This window comes from Bubalus bubalis, chromosome 14, assembly GCF_019923935.1.
Source record: "Bubalus bubalis isolate 160015118507 breed Murrah chromosome 14, NDDB_SH_1, whole genome shotgun sequence".
Lineage (NCBI taxonomy): Eukaryota > Metazoa > Chordata > Mammalia > Artiodactyla > Bovidae > Bubalus > Bubalus bubalis.
The window spans coordinates 24081191-24108502 of NC_059170.1; the positions used below are offsets into that span (position 1 = coordinate 24081191).

General features: G+C 44.5%; 1 protein-coding gene across 2 annotated transcripts in view; it reads left to right on the plus strand.

The window, feature by feature from the left end:
- Nucleotides 1-3340: 3340 nt before the first annotated feature.
- The window catches only part of CASS4 (Cas scaffold protein family member 4), a 35387-nt gene continuing 11415 nt past the window's right edge, over nt 3341-27312 (plus strand). The window contains exons 1-2 of one of the 2 annotated variants that reach the window (XM_006048998.4): nt 3341-3685; nt 23120-23536. In XM_006048998.4, the coding sequence (XP_006049060.4) occupies nt 3641-3685; nt 23120-23536 (462 nt within the window). In that variant the 5' untranslated portion in view covers nt 3341-3640. The remainder of the gene's footprint in view (nt 3686-23119; nt 23537-27312) is intronic. The other variant, XM_006048999.4, reaches the window with a different exon arrangement.

Sequence of the window (27312 nt, forward strand, 5' to 3'; positions counted from 1 at the left end):
CTTGAGGTTACAATCTGCCCGATAATCAGGTGATTTTAAAGCAGCACAGGGGATTCCCTGGCAGTCCAGTGGTTAAGACTTTGACTCCCAAGGCAGGGGGTTCGGGTTCAATCCCTGGTCAACGAGCTAGGATCCCACATGCCTCCTGGCCAAAGAACCAAACCATAAAACAGAAACAATATTGTAACAAAACCAATAAAGACTTCTAAAAAAATAAAGCAGCACAGTCTGAAATGTCCTGCCAGGACTTTAATGCTCTAGACATTCTGAGTCTGGTGTTCGGCTGGACTTGAATGTCAGGTATTGAACTGACACTCATACAGCTGAGTGGCTGAAAGTCCACACGAAAACAGTATAAAAAAGCATATGAAAAAGAGCTCAGTACACAAAACAGTATGCCTTCCTGCACATTTGTTAGGAGTTATGAAAATGATCAGACTCCCTAAGTTCTGAAAAGAAACTCAACTCAAAATTCTGTTCTCGGGAACTTTGCTGGTGGTGCAGTAACTAAGACTTCACACTGTCACTGCAGGAGGCCTGGGTTTGATCCCTGGTCAGGAAACTAGATCCCACATGCCACAGCTAAAGATCTGGCATGCCGCAATGAAGATCGAAGGTCCTGTGTGCCTCAACTAAGACCCGGCACATCCAAATAAATAATAAAAATAAACAAAAAATACTGTTCTTAGCAGCACATTACTTAAGAGAAGGGGAGATTATCTTATTAGAAGCTTTCTCACTTGGTTCTCTTAATTCTAGCTGTTTCAACCTTCGGTCTGTGGGATATTGCGAAAACAACCCAATTTCCTAGAATAATCAACTCTCGCAATGTTGAGTTAAAATGTAAATATGAATGGACCGCAGCAAAATGTCTACAGCTTTCCATTCAGAAAAATTCTAGCTGATCAAACAGGAGTCTGAAAAATCAAGCCCCTCATTCAATACCACACTGAATATCTATGCAGGGGTGAGTATTTAATTTAGGGTCAAATCCTATTAGTTTTGTTTTTTGGTTCAGACTGTTCTTCTTGAAAAAGACATGCAAATGACATCATTCTCATTTGCATAGGGACCTTCAGCATCATCCCTTCAGTACTGGGAAGAATTGCTGACTGGAATTCGCCAAGGTGATGGGAACCATCCAAACTTGAATTGGCGTGAAATCTATCTGTTGTCTTTTCCAGGAGACTTGGGTTCAGAGTCTGTATCTGTTCATCACTTGAGCAAGTTTGTCCAGCCTTTCTACTTTTTTTCAATACAATAGAAAACAGTGGTTCCAAGTGTGAAGAGGAGGAAAAAGGAGTGACTGCTGATAGGTATCGTCTTCTCATTGGGGTGATGAAGAAGTTCTGAAATTAAATAGTGGTGATGGTTGCACAACTCTAAATATACTAAAAAAACACTGAATCGTACTTCTGTGGTACGTTAGAGTCAAGTAGTGAAAGTGTTAGTCGCGTCAGTCAAGTCCGACCCCTTGCGATTTCATAGACTGTAGCCCATTAGGCTCCTCCATCCATGGACTTCTTCAGGCAAGAATACTAGAGTGGGTTGTCATTCCCTTCTCCGAGGGGTCTATGTGAATTATGTGCTAATAAAGCTGTTACTTTTTAAAATTCAATATCAGCAGTACAGTACAATGAATCCACACGGATCCATGACTCAGACTCCCCAATTTTCAGCTCATGGCCAGTATTGTTCTAATTACCTCTATCCACTTTCCCCTTGAATTATTTTGAATTTTCAAATTTTGTCTGTAAATGTTTCATCTCTGAGAGATAAGGGCTTTTAAAAATGCAATCATAACATCATTCCATTTCTGTACATAAGAGGCATCAGAGTTTGGTTCCTTAGATTCCCTCTCTGAAAACACGAACCTCAACCTTAGCTGGACAGCGCTTGCCTCTTCCTTATAAGGTGCTCCATGACCTGAGGTCACCAACACAGAGGAGCTGGTAAAGCCAGAAGAAAGCAGGAGCAAACGGGTACACCTGAGAGAAATGTCCAGATTCATATTTAAAATCATCTGCTATTTTTTTAGTGGCCTTTGCCTTACAAATATCACCTGCAGTAGTACCATTTTAACGATTTGTCTCATATGTAAAGACAAACAGGATAAACAGGATAAGTGCCTGTAAAAGATAAACAGGTACATCTGTTAGTCCAGGCTCTACACTGACCTGCCCCTGCTTCTCATACCTTGCCTTCCATGTGAAGCCTTTCCTAGATTATTCCCTCTTCTCCTGTCTCTGCCCTCCTCTCTATGGAGCTCCACCTTGAGCTTGTTGCTCAGTCATTTTGTGACAGTTCTGTGTGATCTTTGTTCCTTCCCTCTTATTTGCTCTCATCTATAACATGTCAACCACTTGGCCAGGGAAGTTCCAACAAAGGTAGCAATTTAGAATATAGATTGTCTCCCACTGGAAATCAGTGAGCTCTTTCCACCCATAAATCCTTTCTGGTGCTCAGACAGGACAACCAGCAGACAAGACAGTAAGTGCTGTAATCACGGGATGGGAAGAGAGAGAGAGCTCATTGGAGACGGAACCTGAGCCCGGCTGGAAGGATGGACACCAGTTTGTTTACGTGAAATAAAAATGCCAACAAGCCTAGCAAGCCATTTGCGTCCCTGTAGGTCCTCTCTGGATATTTAGTCTGAATTTAAGGAAAGTGGAAAGAATCTGCCTGCAATGCAGGAGCCATAGGAAACTCAGGTTCGATTCTTGGATGGGGAAGATCCCCTGGAGAAGGAAATGGCAACCCTCTCCAGTATTCTTGCCTGGGACATCCCATAAACAGAGGAGCCTGGTGGGCTACAGCTCAAAGAGTTGCAAAGAATTGGACATGACTGAGCAACGAAACACACATGCTCACAACAAAAGTGGAGCAATTTAGCAAGTTGTCCTGAATTGCATGATGAACTAGCATTGTGACTTCAGGTTCAGATGGTGGGTGGGTGAGATTTGAGAGATAATATACTTGTATTGACAAGTGCTCGGCATAGCCCTGCTGCAGAGACAGCACCCAAAGACCAGGGGGTGGGCAATGGGGGTTGGAGCAGGGGGAAGTGTGTGCCTGACCCAGAAAGATGTGGGAGGAGGTCTCCTGGATACCGCCCCCCCCATCCCCGGACTCGTTTTCTCTGGCTGTTGCAGGGCAAGTTTTAAGGGGCAAGAAGGAAGAAACACTGACTGCTATCAGAAATTTGTCCTGGCGGCCTCTAATCAGAGAAATAAGTTTGTCTGTCCAGTGGGAGTTGTTCCACAGCGCTCAGGGAATGAGACTGCCATGCGTTCATACACTCAGCTTTTCAAAGTAGGAACTTCACCCTATAAAGGAGAAGACTATTTTTTTCCCCTTTTGCGGTTTCTCAGAGCAAATGTGTGACAGTCTCTACTCATAGACGTTAGGCATTGAGGAGTGAGGGTGGCCTTGATTTCTTATCTTCCCTCCTTCACTTCTTTTCTTCTCCTCCTTTCCAGAAAGTCTGCCTTCTGGGAGAACCATTCTGACAATTTCCTGTGCTGTCAGATAGCTCCATAGAATTCAGTTTCTGAGAACCAGCCAGAGGCATGCAGTGACATTGCGTAACCGCTTCTGAAGTCAGAGATATTAGCCGCCGGGCTCAGAGGAGCTGGTTCACATGAGCAACATGAAAGGAGCAGGCATCCTGGACGGAGCGCCCAAGGTGAGTGGCCGGGCGGTCTGCAGGGGCAGAAGATAGAGCAGTCTGGGTTAAGGACAGCGGCTGATTTCAGTGCTGAGTTTCTGATGAAGTCAAAAATGAAACAGTAACATGTAAGCTCTAGAGGGGAAAGTTTCATGGGAGTTTAAGTGCAGAAAATATATGTGCTGTAAAGCTCCTTACCAGTCTGACTCAGAGATGGATGCAAATTATTTTCTAGCAAAACTCAGTGTACATGATTGATAACACAACCCATCTCTTTGTGCCCATTCACCTTCTAACACATTTCTGAACGAGACACAGGTCTCTGCTCTGGCCCTGAGCCCTCAGCAGGCTTTCCTATGCTGTTTTCATGATACCTTCTGTACTGATTATTCCTGAGCCGAGCTCAAGTCTGTGGCAGGGATCAAAAAGGTTTTGCTATTTAGAAAGTTGAAATAACTGCTTAAAAAAGAAAACAAAAAAACTGCTCAGACACAAGGAAAGTGAAGGTCAGGGTTATTTTGCTACATCTTTTTAAAAATTCTAAGTAGAACAGGAAAAAGAAATGAAGCAATTATGAAATGGGAAGCTTGCTTATATGATTAAATATGTGATATTTATTATTACAATAATAATCATAGGTGTCATTAGTGAAAGTTACAGCTGAACAACCCACGACAGCCTCTCTAATGTATATTAGCTATCCTAGAATTTTGTACTGAACTATTTTCTTTGAAAAAAATTTAAAGCACTGGGAAAACAGAAAAAAAAATGCAGTAAACGTGTACATTATCCTTTACCTAGATTCACTGATTCCAGGCACTTTATCACATTTGTGATCTATTTATATATATTTATATATATATATATATAAACCTATATATATTTAGACACAGGCTACATTCACATTTTCCAGAAATCCAAAAATATCCTTTCTAGCTTTTTTGGCTATTACGATGTCTTTGTGTGTGTGTGTGTGTGTTTGTTTTTCTAACTCCAAACTCATTCCAGGATCACACATTTTGTTTGTTAGGTCTCTGTCAACCTTAATCTAGAACAATCCACTACTTTTTATTTCTTTCATAACATTGACATTTTCTATGACTATCCAGATTTTTTTTATGATTTAGACTTATTTTTATTTATGGGCCGCTGAATCTGCCCAGTTTCTACAGCACTTTGCAGCATGTGATTAACATATATATATATATATATATGCATGTAACATATATTTGATAGTCTCAGCAGCCCCATAAAATTCTATTATCGATATTATACAGATAGTAACAGCTGACCCTTACTGACTGTCCATCTGCCAGGCCTGGTGCTGAGTTTTCTGCTTGCTTTTTCTTATTACATCCTCTCGACATCTCCATGAGGTAGGTGTGTTACTCTTATCCTCATTTTACAGATGAGGAAAGTAGACCAGATGAGGACAGATGACCTTGAAACGACTTGACAAGGTCATTTGCTAGTTAGTAGAATGCCAGGTACCAACCAGGCAGACTGACCCAAGCCCCAGCTCTTAACCACCTCACTATATCCTGATCCTTAGGCAAGAGGTCCACACTCTTTTCATAAAGAGCCAGATAGTGTTTTATGCTCTGTGGGCCACCTCTGATCTCCAGTGCATATTCTTGTTTGTTTTTACAACCCTTTAAAAATATGAAATCATTCTTAACTCGTGGACCGGTCATGCGGATTTGGTCCAAAGGCCCTAGATTGCCGACCCAAGTCTTAGATGAATGACATGTGAACTTGTTCAAATGCCCCCACCCAGTAAGGGCAGTCCCAGGGCAAGAACCCAAGTCTTCCACTCCCAGTCCTAAGGCAGCCTCACCTCACGGCTTCCCCAGCATTCCTATAAAACCACCAGTACACAAAGAAAATAATATACTTTTTAAAATGGCTTTACAAGAGCGGGAGCAGTAACTGAATATCTGTGGGGCTTCTTGTCTTTTACAGTGAAAATTATGTATTAGAATGCTGTCTGTTTTAGCACTGTTGATCTACCTCAGTATTTTTAATGCCTACATTGTTGTTTAGGTGCTTCTGATTCGATGGTAACACAGTACTTGAAGGGGTCATGCCATGGGAGGGGTCCCCCGCATCGGGGCATCTGACTTTAAAGCAACCCTGCTTTTCACTCGGGTCACCCGAGTGTTTCACCCCAACACCTCCCGTGTCCTGATGTCTGCCTGTGCACGTCGGGAGGTGAGCAGAGCCCTCCCAGGCTGTCCCCCAGTGTTGCTGCTTAACAGCCAACCTGGACTTCCTCATCACTAGAATTTCACCTGTGTGCACAGCAGACTCTGTGTAATTGTCTGATTTTATTAAGTTTCCCCAAACTGTCTTATTAAATGAAGAGAAAAACTGAAAAATAAACGTGATAAAATTAGAGCTAGGAAACACTGACCTCAAACAGTGTGACTGCAACAAAAATAGAGACCATGATGCGTTGCCAAGTTGGTAAATCCAGCCTCTCAGTGGACTGTAGCTGACTGGCTCCATGTTCAACTCATTCAAGAAAAGCTAGAACATCAGGTCTAAAAGACAAGATGAATAAGTGGTTTTATTAAATGTAATGCAAATTGTGTTTACGTCTGAGTGTGTGTGTGTGTGTGCGCGCGCACATGCGTGCACACGTCCACACACTTAGAAGTGATACTGAAAATAGCATCTTTGTCTCCCTGGAGTGAATGTCCAGAAATCGAAAGAGGAATCCTGGGTCAAATAAGCATGGTGGTTATTTTCCATCACTTTCTGAGAATCTCGAGTATTTGAAAACCTACTTTCTGTAGTATTTTCTCTACAGTCTAGACGTTCTCTCTTATGAGTAGAGCTATAGGCTGTTTGCTCACTTGGTTTTCTGAAGGGAATTTTCAGACAAGTGTATTCATTGTGTTACTGAAAGGTGGATGGTCCAGAGAACTGACTGAAATCATATTTATGTTTTAAGAACTTTTAAATGTCCTGAAATGTTCTCAGCATTTCAGATTTCAGCTTCAATTGAAAAGCAAATGGTCCTGCTTCATTGCACCTCTGAGTGAAATGGTTCCAGATTCAGTCAAGCAGGGTCTATAGTGAAGACTTTGAATTGTTTTTTTAAAAAAACCACCAACATTCCCAGGGTTGGTTTAGACCCTGATAGACTAGGGTGGCGTCAGAGTGTCCACTGGTCGCTGAGACTCTCCTGCTCTGGTGCTTCTGGGCAAGAATGCTCACTGAGGCTTTGTTTGTGAGTGGGGAACAATTTCAGGCTCTCCTTATACCTTTAGAAGCTCTTAAGTATAATGATCCACTCCCACCAGCTCCCCCACTGGAGCTGAATTCTTCCCTGAACGAATTCCTTCCCCTTCTCCCCTGCCATTCCTGGCCTGGCATGCTTCTCTCTTCCTGTGGCTGGACCACTGGGTACTCCTCTCAAGCATCTCGCCAGCCAAAGGCCTCTCTGCACCACCCTATCTAATCCGCCTCCCTTTAGACACCCACTGCATCATCTCACCATCCATCTCAGCCTCTCTTATTAAGATGGGAGATTGATTGTTTCCTGCTCTGGAAAGTCAACTCCATTAAGGATAGATCTGGGCTTTCTCATTCGGCGCTGCAACTTTATGTATTTATTTATAGCTGTGCTGGATCTTCTTGGCTGCACAAGGACTTTCTCTAGTTGCAGAGAGTGGCGGGGGTACTCTCTAGTTATGGAGTGCAGGTTTCTCATTATGGCGCCTTCTCTTCTTGCAGAGCGTGGGCTCTAGGTGCACGGGCTGCAGTAGTTATGGCTCCCAGGCTCTAGGCTCGATAGTTGTGGCGCACAGGCTACGTTGTCCACGGCACGTGGGATCTTCCCGATCAGGGGCGGAACCTGTGTTTCCTGCGTTGGCAGGTGGATTCTTTACCACTGAGCCACCAGGGAAACCCTCAGTGCTGCATCTTTAGTGCCTACACACAGTAGGTATTCAAGAAACACCTAGGTGTATGTGTGTGTGAATGAATGGGAGGTTAACAGGCGTGCAGAGCCCTTGCAACACAGCCTTGAGGACAGGAACGGTACTTCCTGCTTATCAGATGTCTGGGAACAGAGGTCATCCCTGACTCTCAGCTCTCCTAACCCCTCCCTGGCCCCAACCTGACCCACCTCTCAACATAGACACTTGAGAATCACCTGCTCCTTCTCCCGTGATCAGATGTTGCCTTATCTCTGAGCCTTTGCAACCAAAGTCATAGCCGTAAGCACTGGTGGCCTCCCTCTGACTTTATCCAGCAGCTTGACCCCTTCACCTGCCTCCCAAGGCAGGACAGGCTGACACAGAACCCAGTGGAAAACATAGCTCATGGTTCACTGTCATCCTTTCACCCAACACATAGTTATCGAGCTCTGGGGATCAGGGTGATCAACAAAGAGCCAACGTTCCTTGGGGTCAGAAGGTCGGTAAGTCAGTAAAGGGATTCAATGATTTCAGATGCTGCTAACTGCCCTAAAGAAAACAAAACAGGGTGACCTGACAGAGGTGGTAGACAGAAAGGGCCTCTCTGGAAACCAGGATGATGGGGAAAGTATTCCAGGCAGAGGGAACAGCAAATGCAAGGGCAGGAATGAACTGAGCAGAGCAGAGTGTCAGTGAAAAGGCCAGTGATGTTAGAGAAGAGTCACAAGGGGAGAAAGTGTCAGCAGCAACATTTGAGGGCTCAGCAGTGTCCTGTGCACACTGGGTCTAGTCGACACTGTAAGAACTTGGACTAAGAACTTGGACTGCAGCGGAAACCAGTGGCCTGTTTAAAGCAGGAGGTGACACGGGCTGTCTTACCTTTTAAAAGATCACTCAAGCTTCTGGGTGCCCATGGACAGTCAGTAGGAGACAGCAGAAGCAGGAGGTGAGTCAGGAGACAGAGCAGGGCTTCCTTTTCCATCTCGGATGGTACCCTGCTGTTCTCAGTGCACATGGAAAAGCATCATTCGCTCTGCCTTTTGAAAAAATAAGACATTTGGTGTTCAAAAGTGTCAGGAGATGTGAACAGAATGAAGAGTAAATAAAGGCATAAATAGCTTTTAGTGAACTGCGTGTTAAATAGTTTTCTTTTTAAGGAACTGATTTTTTTTTAATTTTTTAATTGGAGGATAATTGCTTTACCATAGAACAATGTGAATCAGCCTTAAGTAGACATATATCCCATATATCCCCTTCCTCTTGAACCTCCTTCCCACCCCACCCTGATTTTTTTTTTTTTTTTTTGGCCACACTGAGTGGCCTGAGAGATAAGTACCCAGAATAGGGATTGAACCCTTGCTCCCCTGTAGTGGAAGCTCAGAATCTTAACCACTGGACCGCCAGGAAAGTCTCAAGAAACTGATGTTAATTTTCGCCAACTTTATTTCCATTTTCTGTTGAAAATCCTTTCCTTCATTCCACAAATATTAAGCCAGATGCTGCTCTAAATGCCACAGAGAAAAAAGGTTTAGTCCCCTTTATCAATACTTAATAAATCATCATTAGCATTAACAATCTAGTACAGAATATTATTCTTTCCCCTGTTTGATAACCTTTAATTCCCTTAACAGGGTATTTACTAAAGAGCTCACTTTGCTGGGGGGAGAGGGGGTGGCAATTGAGCGGGGGAGGAAGCAAAACAGAACACCATCGAGCTTACCCCTAAACTTAAAAACGTCCATTAGGAGACTTTTCAAAGGAAAGTGGCCTGCATGATAATGGAATGGGGAAGCGGCTGTAGAAACATGTGTGGTCATCTTGGAACCGTGATGACTCAGAGAGGAAATGACAAGAGGGGAAATAACTTCAAAGGAGGAAGGTGGGAGGCTAGTAACAACAACAAAAAAATGCCCCTACAAGTGATACTCGAAGACTTCAACATGAGTTGCAAAAAGGGGAAGTCATCTGTTAGGAACCATTTCCAAATGCAGTGCTCATGAGCCATGTGTTTAGCAGAATGGGAGAGGGCTCTCGTGTGCTCACGGCCAGGACAGAGTTAGGACCTAGAGTGCAGCATGTACGCCAGCGCCAGAGAGGGCGGCTCCTCCCAGGGAGGCTTTGCCAATTCTTAAGGCACCTCAAGGAAGTGTTAATCCTGGGCAAGTCCAGGCGACCCATCTGCCCATTCAGAGTGGTTTGCCATGAGTTTATAAATTAGTGAACCGGTTGTTCTTTTTCTTTAAACCATTGCTTCTCAAGATTTCTCCAGTGGTCCAGTGTTAAGACTCTGGGCTGCCAGGGCAGGGGTGATGGGTTTGATTCCTGGTCAGGGAACTAAACTTTGCTTCACAAAAGCAACAGCAGTTTTGTTTCTCACACATTTATTACAGCAGCCTATCATCTGGGGGTTGGAGTTGGGGACACCTGGGGTAAGAAAGCAGTAGGATGCTTCTCTCTTGGAGATATTTGACATCTGGTTAACAAAAGCTGAAAAGTGCTTGGTGATCCAGTGGCTAAGACTCCAAGCTCCCAGGGCAGCAGACCCTGGTTCGATCCTTGGTCAGGGAACTAGATTCTGCACACCACAACTAAGACCTGCTGTAGCCAGATAAATAAATAAATATTTTAAAAAAGAATGTTCACTTGGGTGCAGAATTTAAACTCACAGGTTGAAAGAGCATGAGAGTCAATTGCTAACAGCGAAAACATCAAGTGGCTTCTATACTTGGGGAAACACCAAAATGAAGGGATCAAGAAATCAACAGGGACAGTTGCAGAGCACATTGTCTATAACCTTCCTCGTGGTGTCTCCTGTAAGGCTAGCAATTGGTTTGTCTGTGACTCATTACTAACAACAAAATGAATAAACCTGGTAACCTGGAAAAAAATTCCTGCTAACAGAATGGGAGAAGAACTTAACAGGTAGCTTGTTGTTTTCCTAACAACGCTAAATATGACCCTAGGCAATGGAGAATTCCATGAACAAGTATGAACCTTCACTTATTTCTCTGCAATCTATTAAATAGCTTGGACCAGTTTTGAATTCTTCCTGATCAGTCAAATGGAAAAACCACACCCTACAGGGACTTTGACCTCGGTCACACCAGATTATTTTAGGTGTGGTTCATAGATGGGACATTTGTTAATGTTAGCTATGTATTCTAATGTGCATTGGGAAAAAACTAAAGCTGGCTTATCAAATTTTTAATTTCATAGGTCATATTGCTTTTGGAGAGTGTTTTTTTTTTAATTGGCTTAATTTAATATTGTTCTTTAAGTTAGAAAGTATACAAACAGGTATGACAGGAAGCATGCAGTTAATAGTCACCCTTCCTGGTGGCTCAGATGGTAAAGTGTCTGCCTGTAATGTGGGAGACCTGGGTTCGATCCCTGGGTCGGGAAGATTCCCCTGGAGAAGAAAATTTCCACTCCAGTACCCCCGCCTGGAAAATCCCATGGATGGAGGAGCCCGGTAGGCTACAGTCCATGGAGTTGCAAAGAGTCGGACACAACTGAGTGACTTCACTTTCCTTTTTTCCTTTCCTATGCAGATAATAGAACACAAAGTTTAAGAAGCACAGTCTTAGACAAAGCTTTCCCCTAATAGGGGTGGTGTAATTGCTTCAGACTGCTCAAAGGCCATGAAACACCTTCTTTGGTCTTCATGCCATTCCTTCCCTTTACCTTTCAAAGCAAGAAAAAAGGAAGGAAAAGATGAGATAGGAAAAGATCCCACCTGTAACTTTCTTTAATTCCTCTGATGACTTTTACAAAATAGGAGATAAGAATAAGAGAAGAAACTGTGCAAAATGCAGTGGGGGGTGGGTTGGAGCTGGATGGGAATCCTACACTTTCAGATGAGGGTCCTGTCCTGAGATCCAGGAAATTCTCAGCTACTTGCCCTCCTCCCTCCACAAGTTTCTCACAAGAGAAGGCTGAATCCCAACCACTTACCTTGGCCCACCTTTGCTCTCAACAACTCTTGTCCCCAAACCAAGTATCTTAAACAAAAATTCAGGGACTTGTCTAGCAAGGAATGAACTTCGAGGTGGGGAGGGGCTTTGGGGAATGGATGAACAAATATGCTGTGTCTCTAGGGCACTACAGGCTACAAAAACAGTTTGGTACAACACCAACCTGTCTTGGGCCACATCCAAAAAGATCAATTACTTAGAAGACCTGGGAGATCTTCATTGTTGCATCATTTCAACCCTGAGCTTAGACTAAGGAAACTTGTTCACCTTGCTCCCCCTAATACACATCAGACATACAGTTGGTGCTTAATAAGTGTCAAATCAGTGAAGCAGGGAAAGCATATTTTAGCAAAGTTCCCATGAATAGGGGAAGTATATTCAAACATCTGGGTCTGGTGAAGACCCAAATCTATTGGATAACCACACTATTCAGGCATCAGGGAAGAAAATGCCTGATTTCCACTCAGTGGCTTTGGAATTTTTTTCTGGCCACTGTCTCTTCCTCAAACTCTTATTAGTCGACAATGCCTTCTGCGGCTACAGAAGTCCCCGTGTGAGAGACTTTTACATCTGAACCATCAGGAAGAATTCAAAGCTGAAAAGATCAGAATTCAACATTATGATGGAGAAATCAGTTAAGGTTTGTGCCTGTTCATATAGTCAGGATCATTTTTAGAGATGTTGAGAAAACACGGAAACTTTCTTTTATTTGTTTCTATTTTTTTCTTTTAATATTTTTGATGCATTCTTATCATGCTCTTTCTTTCTTTATTTGGTTGTACTGGTCTTCATTGCTGCTCTCAGGCTTTCTCTAGTTGAGGCGAGTGGGGGTTATTCTTTGTTGTGGTTCACGGGTTTCTCATTGCGATACCTTCTCTTGTTGCAGAGCATGGGCTCTAGGGCAAGTGGGCTTCTGTAGTTGCGGCTCTCGGGCCCTAGAGCATGGGCTCAGTAGTTGTGGCTCACAGGCTTAGTTGCTCTCTGACATGTAGGATCTTCCTAGACCAAGGATCAAACCCGTGTCCCATGCATTGGCAGGTGGATTCTTTACCACCGAGCCACCAGGAAAGTCCTGTTTCTCTTAATCTGGAAAAGTGTATTTCAATATCTCAGTTAAATAACTTCAGATGTTCTCTGCATTCTGGAGCCTTTCCATCCAGAACTTTTCACTTTTTCCTCAAAGTGGAGTGGAAGCCAGTTATTTTCCTAGCCCATCCAAGCAAATTAATATTAAGCACAAAAAAGACAGCAGTTTTCCCTCAGCATCTCTCATTTAACTACTTTGCAAAGTTAAAAAAAAAAAAAAAAAACTCCAAGAGAAACTACTCTTCTTTATACTGTGGGGATAATGCAAGAAATTACTTAGCTCTCACTTCATTAAAAAAAAATCTAAAAATTTCTGAAATTGAAATGCAGATCATTGTAGCCACGGTGTCTCAAGTTCTGCAGCACCCATGTTTAGGCATGACACATTCAAAGGAAATAATTTAATAGAGTTGCCAATCTCCAGGCAAGTTCTGGTTGCGAAATGTACCATCTTGCTATGTTAAGTGACTCTCGGTTCCCTGTAACTTGTGGAATTTTACTTTTCAATGTAATTGTGGCTATAGAGAGCTGCTGAAATTCATGAAAGGAAAGAAAGGTTAAGATAACTTAAAGAAGAGAAAGAAGAGGAGGCCCGATGGCCTCATAATACAACTCCATGCACAGGGAAAGTAACAAATGGTTAAACCAACACTTTCCCGGGTGTTAGACGCATGCAGTGCACAGCTGCAGTGTCCTGCGGCTGCTCATCCTTCATTTCTGGTCTTGGGAACAGTCCCCTCAAAGGAGGCCTCCCTTCTGGTCCAGGTGTTTGTGCCCAGGACATGTCATTCTGCAGCTGACCACAGGGGAAGGGGTGTGATGGGGACAAAGGCAGCCTGCCTCCCCCGTTTTCCTGGAGACTCATTCCATGCCTCTCTCACTTGCCTGGGCCAGCCCAGAAAAACCCTTCAAGCTTCTTCCAAACCAAACTTCTGTGATTTTTTTTTCCAAATTTTGTTTATTTATGGCTGTGCTGGGTCTTCACTGCTGCCCGCGGGCTTTCTCTAGTTGTGGCGAGCACAGATACTTTCTAGTTGCAGTGTGCGGGTTTCTCATTGCAGTGGCTTCTCTTATTGCAGAGCATAGGCTCTAGGGCACGCAGGCTTCAGTAGTTGTGGCCCACAGATCTAGTTGCCCCGTAGCATGTGGAATCTTCCTGGACCAAGGTTGGAACCTGTGTTCCCTGCATTGGCAGGTGGATTCTTTACCAGTGGACCACCAGGACGTCCCAACTTCTGTGATTCTTAACACACCTGCAGTTAGACCCTGTTGCATTTATTTTTAATATTATTTATTGATTTTTTTGGCCGCATCGGGTCTCAGTTGCAGCATGCAAGAGTTTTCATTGTGGCACACAGAGTCCTCTCTAGCTCTGGCACACCGGCTTAGTTGCCCAGTGACATGTGGGATCTTACTCCCCAACCAGGGATCAAACCCATATCTCCTGCATTGGAAGGCAGATTCTTAACCAGTGGACCAGCAGGGAAGTCCCTGACCCTGTTACATCTAAGCGGTAGGTCTTTGTTGCCTTCTCTGGGGATCTTCACGCTGTAGTCCTACTCTCAAGGAGCTGGGGAGAAAAAAAACACTGACAAAATCAGCCAGTTCTCGACAATGGTCCAAACACTTCTCAGCATCTTTCATGCTGTAAATGGTCCTCTGAATGGATGGACAATGAGAGTGCCATCGATGGTGTGAGTTATCCTGGAAGTTCATGAAGCGTCTCCCCAGGTGTGAGATGCTTTTACGTGACAAAATGCTTTTGGCTGAGGTGAAGACTGGCTTGGTCAAGGTTCCCATCTAGCAAATCTGGAAGTAGAACAGGGATCATGACAAGCAGAAGCACAAGTTTACCAACACAGAAGCCATTTTCGTCCAACAGAACAGAACCCTCTTTACACTAGATTCTTGAATTGAAAAATCAAAACATGCACATGTGATTTAAAAAACTGAAACTGTTCCAGTAAACATGGACTGAAAGCATGTTTTCCTTTAATCCCAGATCTCTAGGGTTTCCTGGTCTCCAGTTCCCCAAGCCAGAGGGGGAGCCCCAATGACTTAGGTCTTCTTCCAGAAAGATGCTGTCCTCATAGAAGCCTACCATCTGCAGTTTCTCATCTTGCATTTAAAAATATTAGCATTCAGGGATTTTCTGGTGGTTAAGTGGTTAGGACTCTGAACTTTTGCTGCCCAGGTCCAAGTTCAACCCTTGGTCAGGGAGCTAAGATCCCACAAGCTGCATGACAGTCAAATAATAATACTCTGTTTTTGAGACTGTTCCACTTCAGCTCATATAAACTCTACCTCATCCTTTTTAATGACTGTATAGTATTCCATTATACAAATGTGTCATTATTTGTCAGTAATTACATTGAAGCCATTGTCTGAATTCTTAATGCAGTATCTAATTCTGATGCTCTAACCATGCAACTTATCCAACTGTGTTAAAATGTTTTTTATCAGATTGCCATCCCTCTCTCCTGAGGCACCCTTGGTCATTTCCTCATCCAGAGAAATGCACATGACATCGTGTGATGGACAGTGTGATAGACAGTAACCACTATGACTTGTAGGCTAAAAGGAAAGACTCCAGGGTCAGATTTGCCTGTGTGCCAATCTTGGTTCTATTCCTTGCCTCTCTGAGCAGCTTTAGGCTACTCACTCACCCTTTCTGTGCCTTAACTTTCACATCTCTTAAATGGGACATTAGTAACAGTCCCTGCTTTATAGAATTGTGACTACCAAGTGAGATAATCAATACTAATTACTTATCCCAGTGCCTGGAACTGAGTTGAAAAGCTATGAGCAATCCTTATTAATGAGGTATTGGCTAAATTAGTAAACAACAGCATGAACATGACTCAATATACCTCCGGAAGATTAGAGAGAATTTTTTTTCTCTTTGATTAATTACAGGAACTCAATATTAGCTGACACACAGTGTGTATGAAGTCTGCATTGTTATATGGACTTTGCAAAGTGGGGAGCCTCCCCAGAGAGTCTTTGCAGTGACTCCTTGAAAGCCTGTCTGCCCCTCCCTCATCTCTTCTAAGGTTACCTTGCAGAATGTTGTCACTCATCAGCATCTCCCATGAAAAGATGTCATGTGGATACTGTGCTTCTTCCTCAGGGTTGTCCTTCTTCCTCTCTCTTTCTTCCCTTTTTGGAGAATGTGGGTGGGAAAGGAAAAATGGAGGTGGTAAGGGGATTTTTATTATGCTTTTGGAAACTTTTATTTCTCTCTCTCCTTTAAAAAAAATTATGCTTTAAAATTTGATGGAAAATAAACAGTCACAAGCCAAAAGATAGCACCATTCTCTCTGCTTTGATCATTCTAAGCCTGTCTATGTATTTACATGATTTGAAATACTTCCAAGTACATTGAAGGGGAGACCTTTGTCTTTAAAGATGATCAAAGAGCTTTCTCCATTCTGCATTTACTCCTGATGTTCTGAGTCTGGACTCAGCAGCCTCATAAAAATGGATGACAGAATACTGCATGGATCTCAAAGAAATTCCTACATCCAGGAAAACCTTCATGAACCTCAGGGGTTCACATTTCCCATACACCACAGGATTTGAAATATTTACAGTATATGTGGTTTTAAAAATTGTGACTTCTGTATAACTGTTCTCTCTCATGGCCCTCAGAAGGGAAGTATGAACCATTCCATCACCTTCCCCTAAAACTAACTAAGAATTCTTGGAAGTAAGTCATGGAATCTGTGAGAAGGAAGCCAACATGCTAAACATGGACACTTTTCAAAGAAGGATTTTAGTAGACGAAAAACACTCATCTTGTTAATGGGGTTCCATGACATTGTACAGAGCAGGGACCCAGCAACCGCTTGCTACTCAGAGTTCCTTGCACATTTATGATCTATATTTCTCCTTGTTTGTGGCATTTGTTTATTTACTACTTCCTGCTGTGTGCTGATGCCCTCATGGTATAATTACCTTCCCAAGGAAAAAATCCTTTTCTAGCTACCTTAATGGAAACATCCCAGGATCCTTACTCTCCTATCCCCTGCCACTAACTCTGTAATTTCAGGTGTACAAGAGTCTGGGAGTGGAGGGAGACTTGTGAAGGATAAAGCGAGGAGGGAGCAGGATTGGGCTGTGATGCTGCTGATCAGACCCTTGTGGAGGGAGAGAGGGGAACCATCAGGGGAGGACAGAGAGAGCCTCAGACCATGAGCAATTTGCACATAGTCATGGATAACATAATGGGATGGGTGGGAGGCTTCAGAACAGAAGGTCCATTAGAGGAGTCCTGCACTGGACATAAATGCTCCTGCGACCCTAGTTTTAATGCTCAGTTTGCAAAGGAAACCAGGGTGAGGTCTCTAAGACCCCAGCACTGGGCTGGACTCAGCAGTAGAGTACTTCATTTGACCCAGGTATTAATTTTGAAATCTGTCTGACCATGCCAAAGTCCCCACCACTCTCAAATGTCTGACACCTGGCCTTCCTCCCTGACATACACATACTTCTTCCCTGGTTCTTATGATCATTTGAGTTTGCCTCTCCTGCCTATGGCTTCCCAGGTGGCTCAGTGGTAAAGAATCTGCCTGCCAATGCAGGAGATGCAAGAGACCCAGGTTTGATCCCTGGGTTGGGAAGATCCCCTGGAGTAGGAAATGGAAACCCACTCCAATATTTTTACCTGGAAACTTCCATGGGAAGAGAAGCCTGGTGGGCTGCAAAGTCCATGAGGCTGCCAAGAGTCGGACATAACTGAGAGACTAAGCACACACATGCACAGAGACTTTAGCAGATTAGAGTAGGAATTGACTTGGACTTTGGGAGGCTGTGCAGTGAATTGGCCATAGCAGGCTTCAGAGTCAGAGAGACTCACATTTGGATCCCTACTTTCTTCCTGCCACCTTGTGACCTTAACCTCTCCTAGACACAGGCAACATAAAGCTCTGAAATGTGGCAAAAAGAATAGATGAGACCCAGCTAGAACATTCTGAGTTTCTGCCACTTTGCTCTTTCAAGTGAACTGAAGAAAAGTGGAAAGGCAAGCAGGAAGGCAAGCTGGGCTCTGGGAGAGCCAGTGTGGGGCAGTCACCGAGGAGCCCACCCTCCTGGTCTAAAGAGGAGCTGACCACCCTGGCAGTGGGAATGATGCAGAAATAAAAGTCGGTAGCTTCAGCAGGTGCATTTCTACAGGCTCCTCTAACCGGCCTCTGCTTAGAACTGTAGCTGCTTCTGCCAGCTTTTACATCACTGCAGAAGACAAAGTATGGGAACAAATCTCTCTCTCTGCCTCTTACTTCCCCTGATCCACAGTGCAACTCTCTTTCCTTCTCAGTAGTTATAACCCTGCCCTTCTTTCAAGACTCACCTCAGGATTACACACAATCCCTTAGCAGCTCCTCCCAACTGTGCTCCTACAGCCAACCACCACCCTCCTCTGAGCCTCAGGCCTCTCCCACCTGGACTGGATCACCACTGGCTTTGATGAGCTTCTTTGGCTTCACACCAGCTCCATCTAATCCCCTTCCCATCCAGAAATTAGAGAGAAACGTCAGCCAATATGGAAGGAAGCTCTAGGTTTTTGTTTACTTCTTTCCAGACAACCTGGTCAGGGCTTCCATGATAGCTTAGCAGTAAAGAACCTACCTGCCATCACAGGAGGCACAGGTTTGATCCCTGGGTTGGCGAGATCCCCTTGGAGAAGGAAATGGCAACCTGCTCCAGTATTCTTGCCTGGGAAATCCTATGGACAGAGGAGCCTGTTGGGCTACAGTCCATGGGGTCGCAAAAGCATCGAACACAACTTAGCGACTCAGTAGCAACAACAAGACAACCTGGACATCTTTCAGTTTCCCTGACTCACCATACAATTCACACAAACGCACAAACTCACTCCCTCCCTCACCCATTTCTCTTCCTCTGCCTGGATGATTTCTCCCCCTTTCTCAATCCGACTAATTTCTACTCACTCCCAGATTGCAACTTCCATGGCCAGTTCTCAGGAAAATGTTCTCTAAGCCCTTATCCATCCCCACTTCCCAACTGTACTCAGAATTCCTCATAACTTTCTGTATTTTTCTTGGCTGCACTTAAGTAGAAACCCTATGTTTATTTCTGTTGTGTGTCTCCTCTGCTAGGATATACACCAACATAAGATCAGGAACTGTTTTCTGCACCACTTTATCTCCCCCGAGCGCCAGGCATATAATTGATGCTCAAACTTGATGTATGAGTAAATGAAGCTAGCTAATTACTCCCATGGCTCATTGCCAGTTCAGTATGGATTAGCACTTTGCATCTGGCCATGTGAATGTCTCCCCAGAGAGAGAAACTCTTATTCTTTGCCTCTGTTTCCCTAGTCTCCTTTCCCTTCTCCCAACTGTTGTATGAAGATGGGCATTTGGGGGAAAGGTCCTTTTTGGAAATTGGCAAGGAAGGTTTCTTCTGTTGTACCTAAGATCTAACTGTCTTTGTGCCCAAAGGGAATAAAAATATAAATATATGCCTTCCTTCATCTCTTGTCTACACAAATGTTCCCAAATTAATACTACCCTGAAAGCCCCTGATCTCACCTGATCTTGGAAGCTAAGCAGAGTTGGGCCTGGTTAGTACTTGCATGAGAGACCACGGGCATACCGGGTGCTGTAGGTCTTTTGGGCTTTCCCAGTGGCTCTGGGGGTAAAGAATCCTCCTGCAATGCAGGAGATGCAGGAGACACAGGTACAATCCCTGAGTTGGGAAGATCCCCTGGAGGAGGAAATGGCAACCCACTCCAGTATTTTTGCCTGGGAAATCCCAGGGACAAAGGAGCCAGGCAGGCTACAGTCCATGGGGTCTTGAAGAGTAGGACACTACTGAGCATTCACACACAAAGAATAACTTGGGGGTGGCCTCAGTGGTGATCATGATTGTAATCAGAACTCTGTTGTAGTAGCCCATCAGTCCCTTCGGTCTGTTGTCTGCAAAGCGTTCAGTGCAATATCAGAGACATAAGAGCTCGATACCTGTTTGCTGAGGCTGCTATTTCTTTTTTTGTTTAATTAGATTAATTAATTAATTTTTATTTTTGGCTGTGCTGGGTCTTCGTTGCTTTTCTCTAGTTGAGGCAAGCAGGGGCTACTCTTTAGTCGCAGTTCGCGGGCTTCTCATTGCAGTGGCTTCTCTTATTGCAGAGCACAGGCTCTAGGGCATGTGGGCTTCAGTAGTTGCGGCTCCCAGGCTCCAGAGCACAGGCTCAGGAGTTGCAGTGCATGGGCTCAGTTGCATGTGGGATCTTCCCGGACAAGGGGTGGAAGCCATGTCTCCTGCACTGGCACGCGGATTCCTCACTCCTCAGCCACCAGGGAAACCCAAGGCTGCTATTTCTCATTCTCCCCACACTGCCGTCCTGTCCATAAAAGTCTGGCTTGGTCCCAACTGGGTTCTTTCTTAACATGCCCAGAGGGCCCTCGTCTCCAAGTCCCATGCATGCACATGGAGGAGGAGCCCAGCCTTCCCGTGTGGTCAGGGACAGCCTCTACAGGAAGTGACTTGAGCTGAGACCTGAAGGATGAGGAGTCAGTTGTGCAAATATATGGCTGAAGAGTGTTCAAGGCAGGAGGACTCACAAGGGCAAAGGTCCTGAGGTGGAAGTAATCAGTGCGTCAGAGAAAGAAAACGAGGCAGCTGGAGGAAAATTAACAGAAGAGAAGCACTAAAATTAACAGGAGGAAGTCACTCAAGCCGGGCAATCAGGCAGAGAGTTTAGGTTTTGTTCTAAAGGTAGTTCTAAGCAATTGGACATTTTTAAACAACAGACCAACAGTCTGATTTATGTGTAAAAAATATCATTCTATACAAATCAAAACTACAATGAGGTATCACGTCGCACCAGTCAGATTGGCCATCATTAAAAACTCTACAAAACAATAAAGGCTGGCAAGGGTGTGGAGAAAAAGGGAAGCCTCCTACACTGTTGGTGGGAATGTATTAATAAATTAGTACAGCCAAAGGAGAACACTGTGGCGCTTCCTTAAAAAACTGATAATAGAGCTACCATATGACCTTGCAATCCCACGCCTGGCATATATCTGGAGAAAACCGTAATTCAAAAGGACACATGCACCTCAGTGTTCATTGCACCATTATTCACGATAGCCAAGACATGGATGCAACCTAAATGTCCATTGACAGAGGAATGGATAAAGAAGATGTGGTGCATACGTAGCATGGAATATTACTCAGCCATTAAAAGAGTGAAATACCATTATTTGCAGCAACATGGATTATCATACATAGATATTATCATACTAATTGAAGTAAACCAGGCAGAGAAGGAGAAATGTCATATAAAATGTCATTCTGATTGGTGTCTAGAGAATGAATTGGAAGGAGAAGGGTGCAATAATGGATATGAGGAGAAAACGTTGAGTCCATGGGACCTCAGACAAGTCATCTGATCTCTCTGACCCTGTTTCCTCATCTGTAAAATGGGAAGAAGAAAACCTGCCTCTGAGGCACCTGAGAATTAACTGATATCATAGCTTCAGTGTCCCCAACACAAAATAATTCCCCATTCAGTATAGTCTACTGTTAGCTCCCTTTTCTGGGAGAGGAATTCTCCAAGATTTCTTACATGTATTTAATTTTTTATAACGTAAATATTGATAGTCTTTGTTATCAAAGCTTTGAGACATTAATTGACTGCAGGAGGTGTCTCTGAACCAGTTGTAACAAAATACTATTTTGAGGGGAATCCTGTTCTAGCAACATAGTTAGGGTTTTCCTTTGCTGTGACTATATGCCCTTTAGGGTGTGGACTGCTGCTCTGAAGATTGCAGATTTTTCTGTCCATGGAAAGTAAACCATGTCTCCATAGCAAGACTGTCGATGTCCATTTTGGACAGTTGTGGGTGCCCGATCAGGCAGGTGATCACACAAGGCAATTATTCTCTAGACAAGTATCCCTTTTTGCAACAGGCAAGTCCACCAGCTAAGCTGCTGCCAATCTGGGCACTTGGAAGCAACTGCCATGTTGAAGCAACTGCTCTGCCTAAACACACACACTATCTTATTTCCAGACAAATGCAAGCACGTTTCAGATGATGGGTTTTTTCTTCTCAGACTGCGTTAGATGTATTTCATGGGAATTGTGATGATAGATTGGAGACTGTGTTTTGCTTTCTGTTTTTTCCCCAGTGTGAACAAAGTCTCATTTTCAAAAAGGTAAAATCATAACTCTCATGCAAATATGAAATGAACTCACATCAAGGATTTTATTAAACTGATTAATTGATGAGGGAACCAGAAAAAGGTTAAAATCAGGTCAAGGGGCATTTGAGGAGCTAGGTATTTGTAGGCAGTACAATACCATTGCTGTCATTATAACAGGTGGGGTTTTTTTGTTGTTGTTTGGGATTTTTTGAGAACCATGTAGCTTACAGAAAGAGCGTGGGTCTGAGAATTAGAAGATTGTTTATATTTTGATTCCGGCTGTGTAGACTAGTCACTCACCCTCTGTGTCTTTGTTTCACTGCACATGAATAAATGATCATTAATAGAGCCTCTGCTCTGAGCCTGGGTCCATGCTCAATGCTGCGAGAGAACAGCAAATCGAGCAAGATGTGATCCCAAAAGTCATGGAGCTTCCAAGGCCAGCCAGGAGAAAAGCAACAACCAGGCAAAGAGCAATATAATCGTTTTGACAGTTTGCAGCCAAGCTTTACTGAGCACTTACAAAGTGCCAGGGGCTGTTCAGTGAGCTTTCTATACATATCAACCCATTTAATTAATAACTTTGTGAGGCAGAGGTGGTGCTAGTGGTAAAGAATCTGCCTGCAGTGCAGGAGATTCAAGAGACGTGGGTTCAGTCCCAGGGTCAGGAAGATCCCCCGGAGGAAGAAATGGCAACCCACTCCAATATTCTTGCCTGGAGAATCCCATGGTCAGAGGAGCCTGGAAGGCTACAGTCCAAAGGGTCGGAAAGAGTCAGACATGACTGAGTGACTGAGCACACCTACATCAGGTAGATAGTGCTATTATTCCCATTTTACAGACAAGGAAACTGAGGCCCAAAGATAGTGGCTAATTTACTTAAGGGCACAGAGCTAGGAAGGAGAGCCAGGATTTCAACCTAGTTCTGTGCTAGGCTGCCGTCTACCATATAACTCGGGTGGGTCATTTGTTCAGTCACTCAGTGGTGTCCAAGTCTTTGTGACCCATGGACTGCAGTATCATCTCCTGGATCTTGCTCAAACTCATGTCCATTGAGTCAGTGACAGGGAAGACTACCTGGAAGTTCTGACATTTCACCTGAGACTCTCCTCACCTCCCCAAGTATGGCTAGAAATAAATCAGGCAAACAGCAGGGACAAGAGTCTCTGGGTGGTGGGGAGGGGAGGAAATGAGATAAAGGAGCAGCTGTGACTGTGTTCTAAGCTAGTGGTGTGGCAGTCTTGGCCCTTGGGAATAACAATGACTGTGAATTCTTTCTCTCCCATCTCCAGACCCTCTTGGCCAAGGCACTTTATGACAACCACCCTGACTCCGCTGATGAGCTGGCTTTCTGCAGAGGAGACATCCTGACCATTCTGGAACAAAACGTGCCAGAAAGTGAAGGCTGGTGGAAGTGTCTGCTCCACGGGAGGCAAGGCCTGGCCCCTGCCAACCGCCTCCAAATCCTAGCGGAGGCCTCCACAGACAGGCCTCGTCCCCCTTTCCTGAAAGGCCTAGACAATGCTCCCGCCATCTCCCAGGAGACCTACGAGGTGCCCACCCTGCTCAACCCCTCATCTCCTGTGTACGAGCAGATGAAGAGTTGGGTGGAGGGGCCCCCACCTCCCACAGTCCAAGTCTACGAAGTCCCTGACCCACCTGCCTGTGCCAGAATCGTCTGTGAAAAGAACCTAAGCTTTCCAAAACAAGTAAGTACATTTCCAGACAGAAGAAATAGGTCAAAAGGTAGGCAGCACCCAGGGCCTAAATACCCTTAATTGTGGGTGTCCATCAGGACAGCAAATGTACAGGATGGGAACGAGACAGTTGGGGGGATTGGGTTGTCGTTAACACTCTGGGTACCCTGGTGGTTCCTGGCTTGCCATGACACCCACACTTGGCAGGAAACTGAATGCTTAGTTGAGCTGAGTCTGAAAGAATGATAACATTCACAGTGGTCTCTTTTTACACTAGGAAGAAACATTAGTTAAATGGAGGGGTTGAATTTCCATGGGTCAAAGGCAAGAAATCATTCATCAGATTTAAAATATGTGTTCCTTTCAACCTAGAAAGGATTTCCAGAATTGTTGCAAAAATATACAAGAAGGCAGAAGTATATCTGAATGAGGAAGTCATAGCCATTACAGTATTATTTGTTATAGGGAAAAATTCCAGTTGCCTAAAGGAATATTCATGGAGGATTGGTTACATAAGTTTTGGCAGTACCCTAGGACGAGCCAGTGTGTGTGTGTGTGTGTGTGTGTACTGCAGTTGTGGGGGGGGAAATGAAATTAGTTCTGTAACGATTTATAAGGGAGGGAGAAAGAGCCATTTAAATAAAAACCTAACAAACAAACAAAAAAAACTTTAAAAAGTATGTGTGTATATGTGTGCATTGAAAAGAACACACACTAGCAATGGTCACCCTTAGGAAGTGGAACTAGTTAAGCAGAAAGTGGAAGAAGTCATTAAACAGGGATCTATACTTTATTCGCTTCCGTGTCCCCTGCACCTTGGATGTGCCTAGCCTGGGGTGGGCACTTGATAAATATTTGATGAACAAAGAGACTAAGAGGTTGATTTGTGTGTTATATAGAACATGTATTACATCTGTAATTTTTAAAAAAGTAACATTTTTTTAAAGCCGAGGAAGAGAAGCACTTCATAAATGTAGAATGAAACATTTTTTTAAAGTAGGAGAGGAAGGGACTTCCCTGGTGGTCAAGTGGTTAAGATTTCACCTCCCAATGCAGAGAGTGCAGGTTCAATCCCTGGTTGGGGAGCTAAGATCCTACATGCCTTGGGGCTAAAAACCCAAAAGGTAAAATAGAAGTGATATTGTATCAAATTCAATAAAGACTTTAAAAATAGTCCACATTAAAAAAAAGAAGAAGAAAGAAGCAGGAATTTAAAAGAAAAAACAAAAGTAATGCACTGTTTCCCTCCAAGCCCTGGCCTTCATGAGGTGTTAAGAATGCAGCACAGTCTTGCACGATCTTCAGTCACTGCAAGCATTTCCTGCCATCACACACTTTGCTTTCAGCTCGATGACACATCCCACCTGGCCTCAGCTCTGCACAGAGGTCCTGATGAGGCCCTAGGCCAGGAAAGGTCACTCCTCCCATGTAGATGCTGCCCCTCCTCCCAGGAATGTCCCACTTACCCTGCAGGCCTCCTCCACACCAGCTTCTTCTTTGATTCCTTAAGAGACTTATTTAAAGTCTTTATTGAATTTGTTTCAATATTGCTTCTATTTTATGTTTTGGGGGGTTTTGGGGGGGGCACATGGGATCTTAGCTCCCTGACCAGGGATGGAACCTGCTCACCCTGCACTGGAAGGTAAAGTCTTAACCTCTGGACCATCAGGGAAGTCCCTAAGAGATTCCGAATCCTTCAGATTGCCTGCCTACCTGGGCTGCCAGGCACACGACCCATGTTACACAGAACAGCTGCCCCTCTAGGCGCCGACTACAAACACCAGAAAGAGGTGGCTGATTGTCCTGCAGCCATCCGCGAGGTGGACCTGAAGTCCCTTTTCTGGAACAACTGGCCCAAATCTAGGCCTGGCACGCTCAGCTGTCATCCGAGCAGCTGACCCAGAGTGGGGCCTGGGTGCTGGCTCCTCTGAGAGTGAGTGGTCTGGGCTGAAGTTAATTGAGTTGCTCCCTGATAGCTCAGTTGGTAAAAAAATCCACCTGCAATGCAGGAGACCCCGGTTCAATTCCTGGGTCGGGCAGATCTGCTAGAGAAGGGCAAGGCTACCCACTCCAATATTCTTGGGCTTCCCTTGTGGCTCGGCTGGTAAAGAATCTGCCTGCAAAGTGGGAGACCTGGGTTCAATCCCTGGGTTGGGAAGATCCCCTGGAGAAGGGAAAGGCTACCCACTCCAATATTCTGGCCTGGAGAATTCCATGGACTGTAGAGTCCATGGGGTCACAAAGAGTTGGACACGACTGAGCAACTTTCACTTTCAAAGGAAAGAAAAAAACAAAATCAAAGGCCAAATGGGACGAACTGAGAGAGTAGCATTTATGTGTATACACTGCTGCTGCTGCTGCTAAGTCACTTCAGTCGTGTCTGACTCTGTGCAACTCCATAGACGGCAGCCCACCAGGCTCCCCTGTCCCTGGGATTCTCCAGGCAAGAACACTGGAGTGGGGTGCCATTGCCTTCTCTGGTGTATACACTACCATGTGTAAAACAAACAGCTAGTGGGAAGCTGCTGTATAGCACAGGGAGCTCAGCTCAGTGCTCTGTGATGACCTAGAGGGCTGGGATGGGGATGGGGTGAGAGGGAAGCTCAAGAGGTAGCGGATACATGTATATAGATAGCTGATTCATGTTGTTGTACAGCAGAAGTGAACACAACATTGTTAAGCAATTATACTCCAATTAAATTTTTTTTTAAAATCTAAGGTCATTTTCCCCACCCCCTAAAAGCACATCAGGTGCAAAGTCTGCAGTTTGCTGGGGATTCTGAACCCCCAGGACCATGCCAGGCTCCTGAGAGATGCTCCATAGACATTTGTGGAATGAATGAAATGACCAGATCCAACATAATGGGCTCACTGTCAACTTCTAGACTGATGTTGGTATAAAAAGAGAGAGGAGTTGACCATCCTAACTCAGAAAAGGGTCAGGGCACTAGCGTAAGATTTGTCCTTGACATGAAGCGTGGAGACCTCACTGGTGCAGGCTGTGGCCACGGCAGAAACCACAGCCACTGAAGGGGATTTCAGAAGCCGGGGACTCCTCACCACTCAAGCAGGTCTTGAGGTGGCCCCAGTAAAACACTTGGGGAACTTTCCTGCCTTTTATTCCTGCCTAAGTTCCCTCCATCACTGCCCTATCTATGTTTTGGCTCTCTCCCCATTCCCTTTTTCATCGCCTTCTCTGTGCTTGAGGGTCTTTTAAAGCAAGCAATGTCATCTGCAGCTTAGAAATCAGGAATCCAGGTTCACTTGGTTTCTGCAGCAGCCACTGCCATGCTGGGTGACTGGAGACATCACAGCACCCCTCTAGACTTCTCTTTCTTGGTCTGTATCAAGAGAAGGTTCAGTTCAGTCCAGTTACGCAGTCATGTCTGACTCTTTGCAACCCCATGGACTGCAGTACGCCAGGCTTCCCTGTCCATCACCAACTCCTGGAGCTTGCTAAAACTCATGTCCATTGAGTCAGTGATGCCATCCAACCATCTTATCATTTCTGAGTTCACCTCAAACTGTAGTTTTTGGTGATTCTGAGTAATCTTGATTCTTCCTCTACTACAAGAAGGAAGGAACTAGAAGGATGCAAGATTATAATAACTTAAGAATCTTCTGATCCACAGAAGACAGGCATCTGCTCCCTACTTGGGTAATCCAGTGGTGAGCTTTGAGTCTGAGACGGCTGAAAAAAATAACATTCTGAGCAGAAGCAGACATTGGTAAAACTAAGCAAGCCCAGCCACTAGCTTTGAGCTGTTTTCCAATGGGCAGTTCACAGG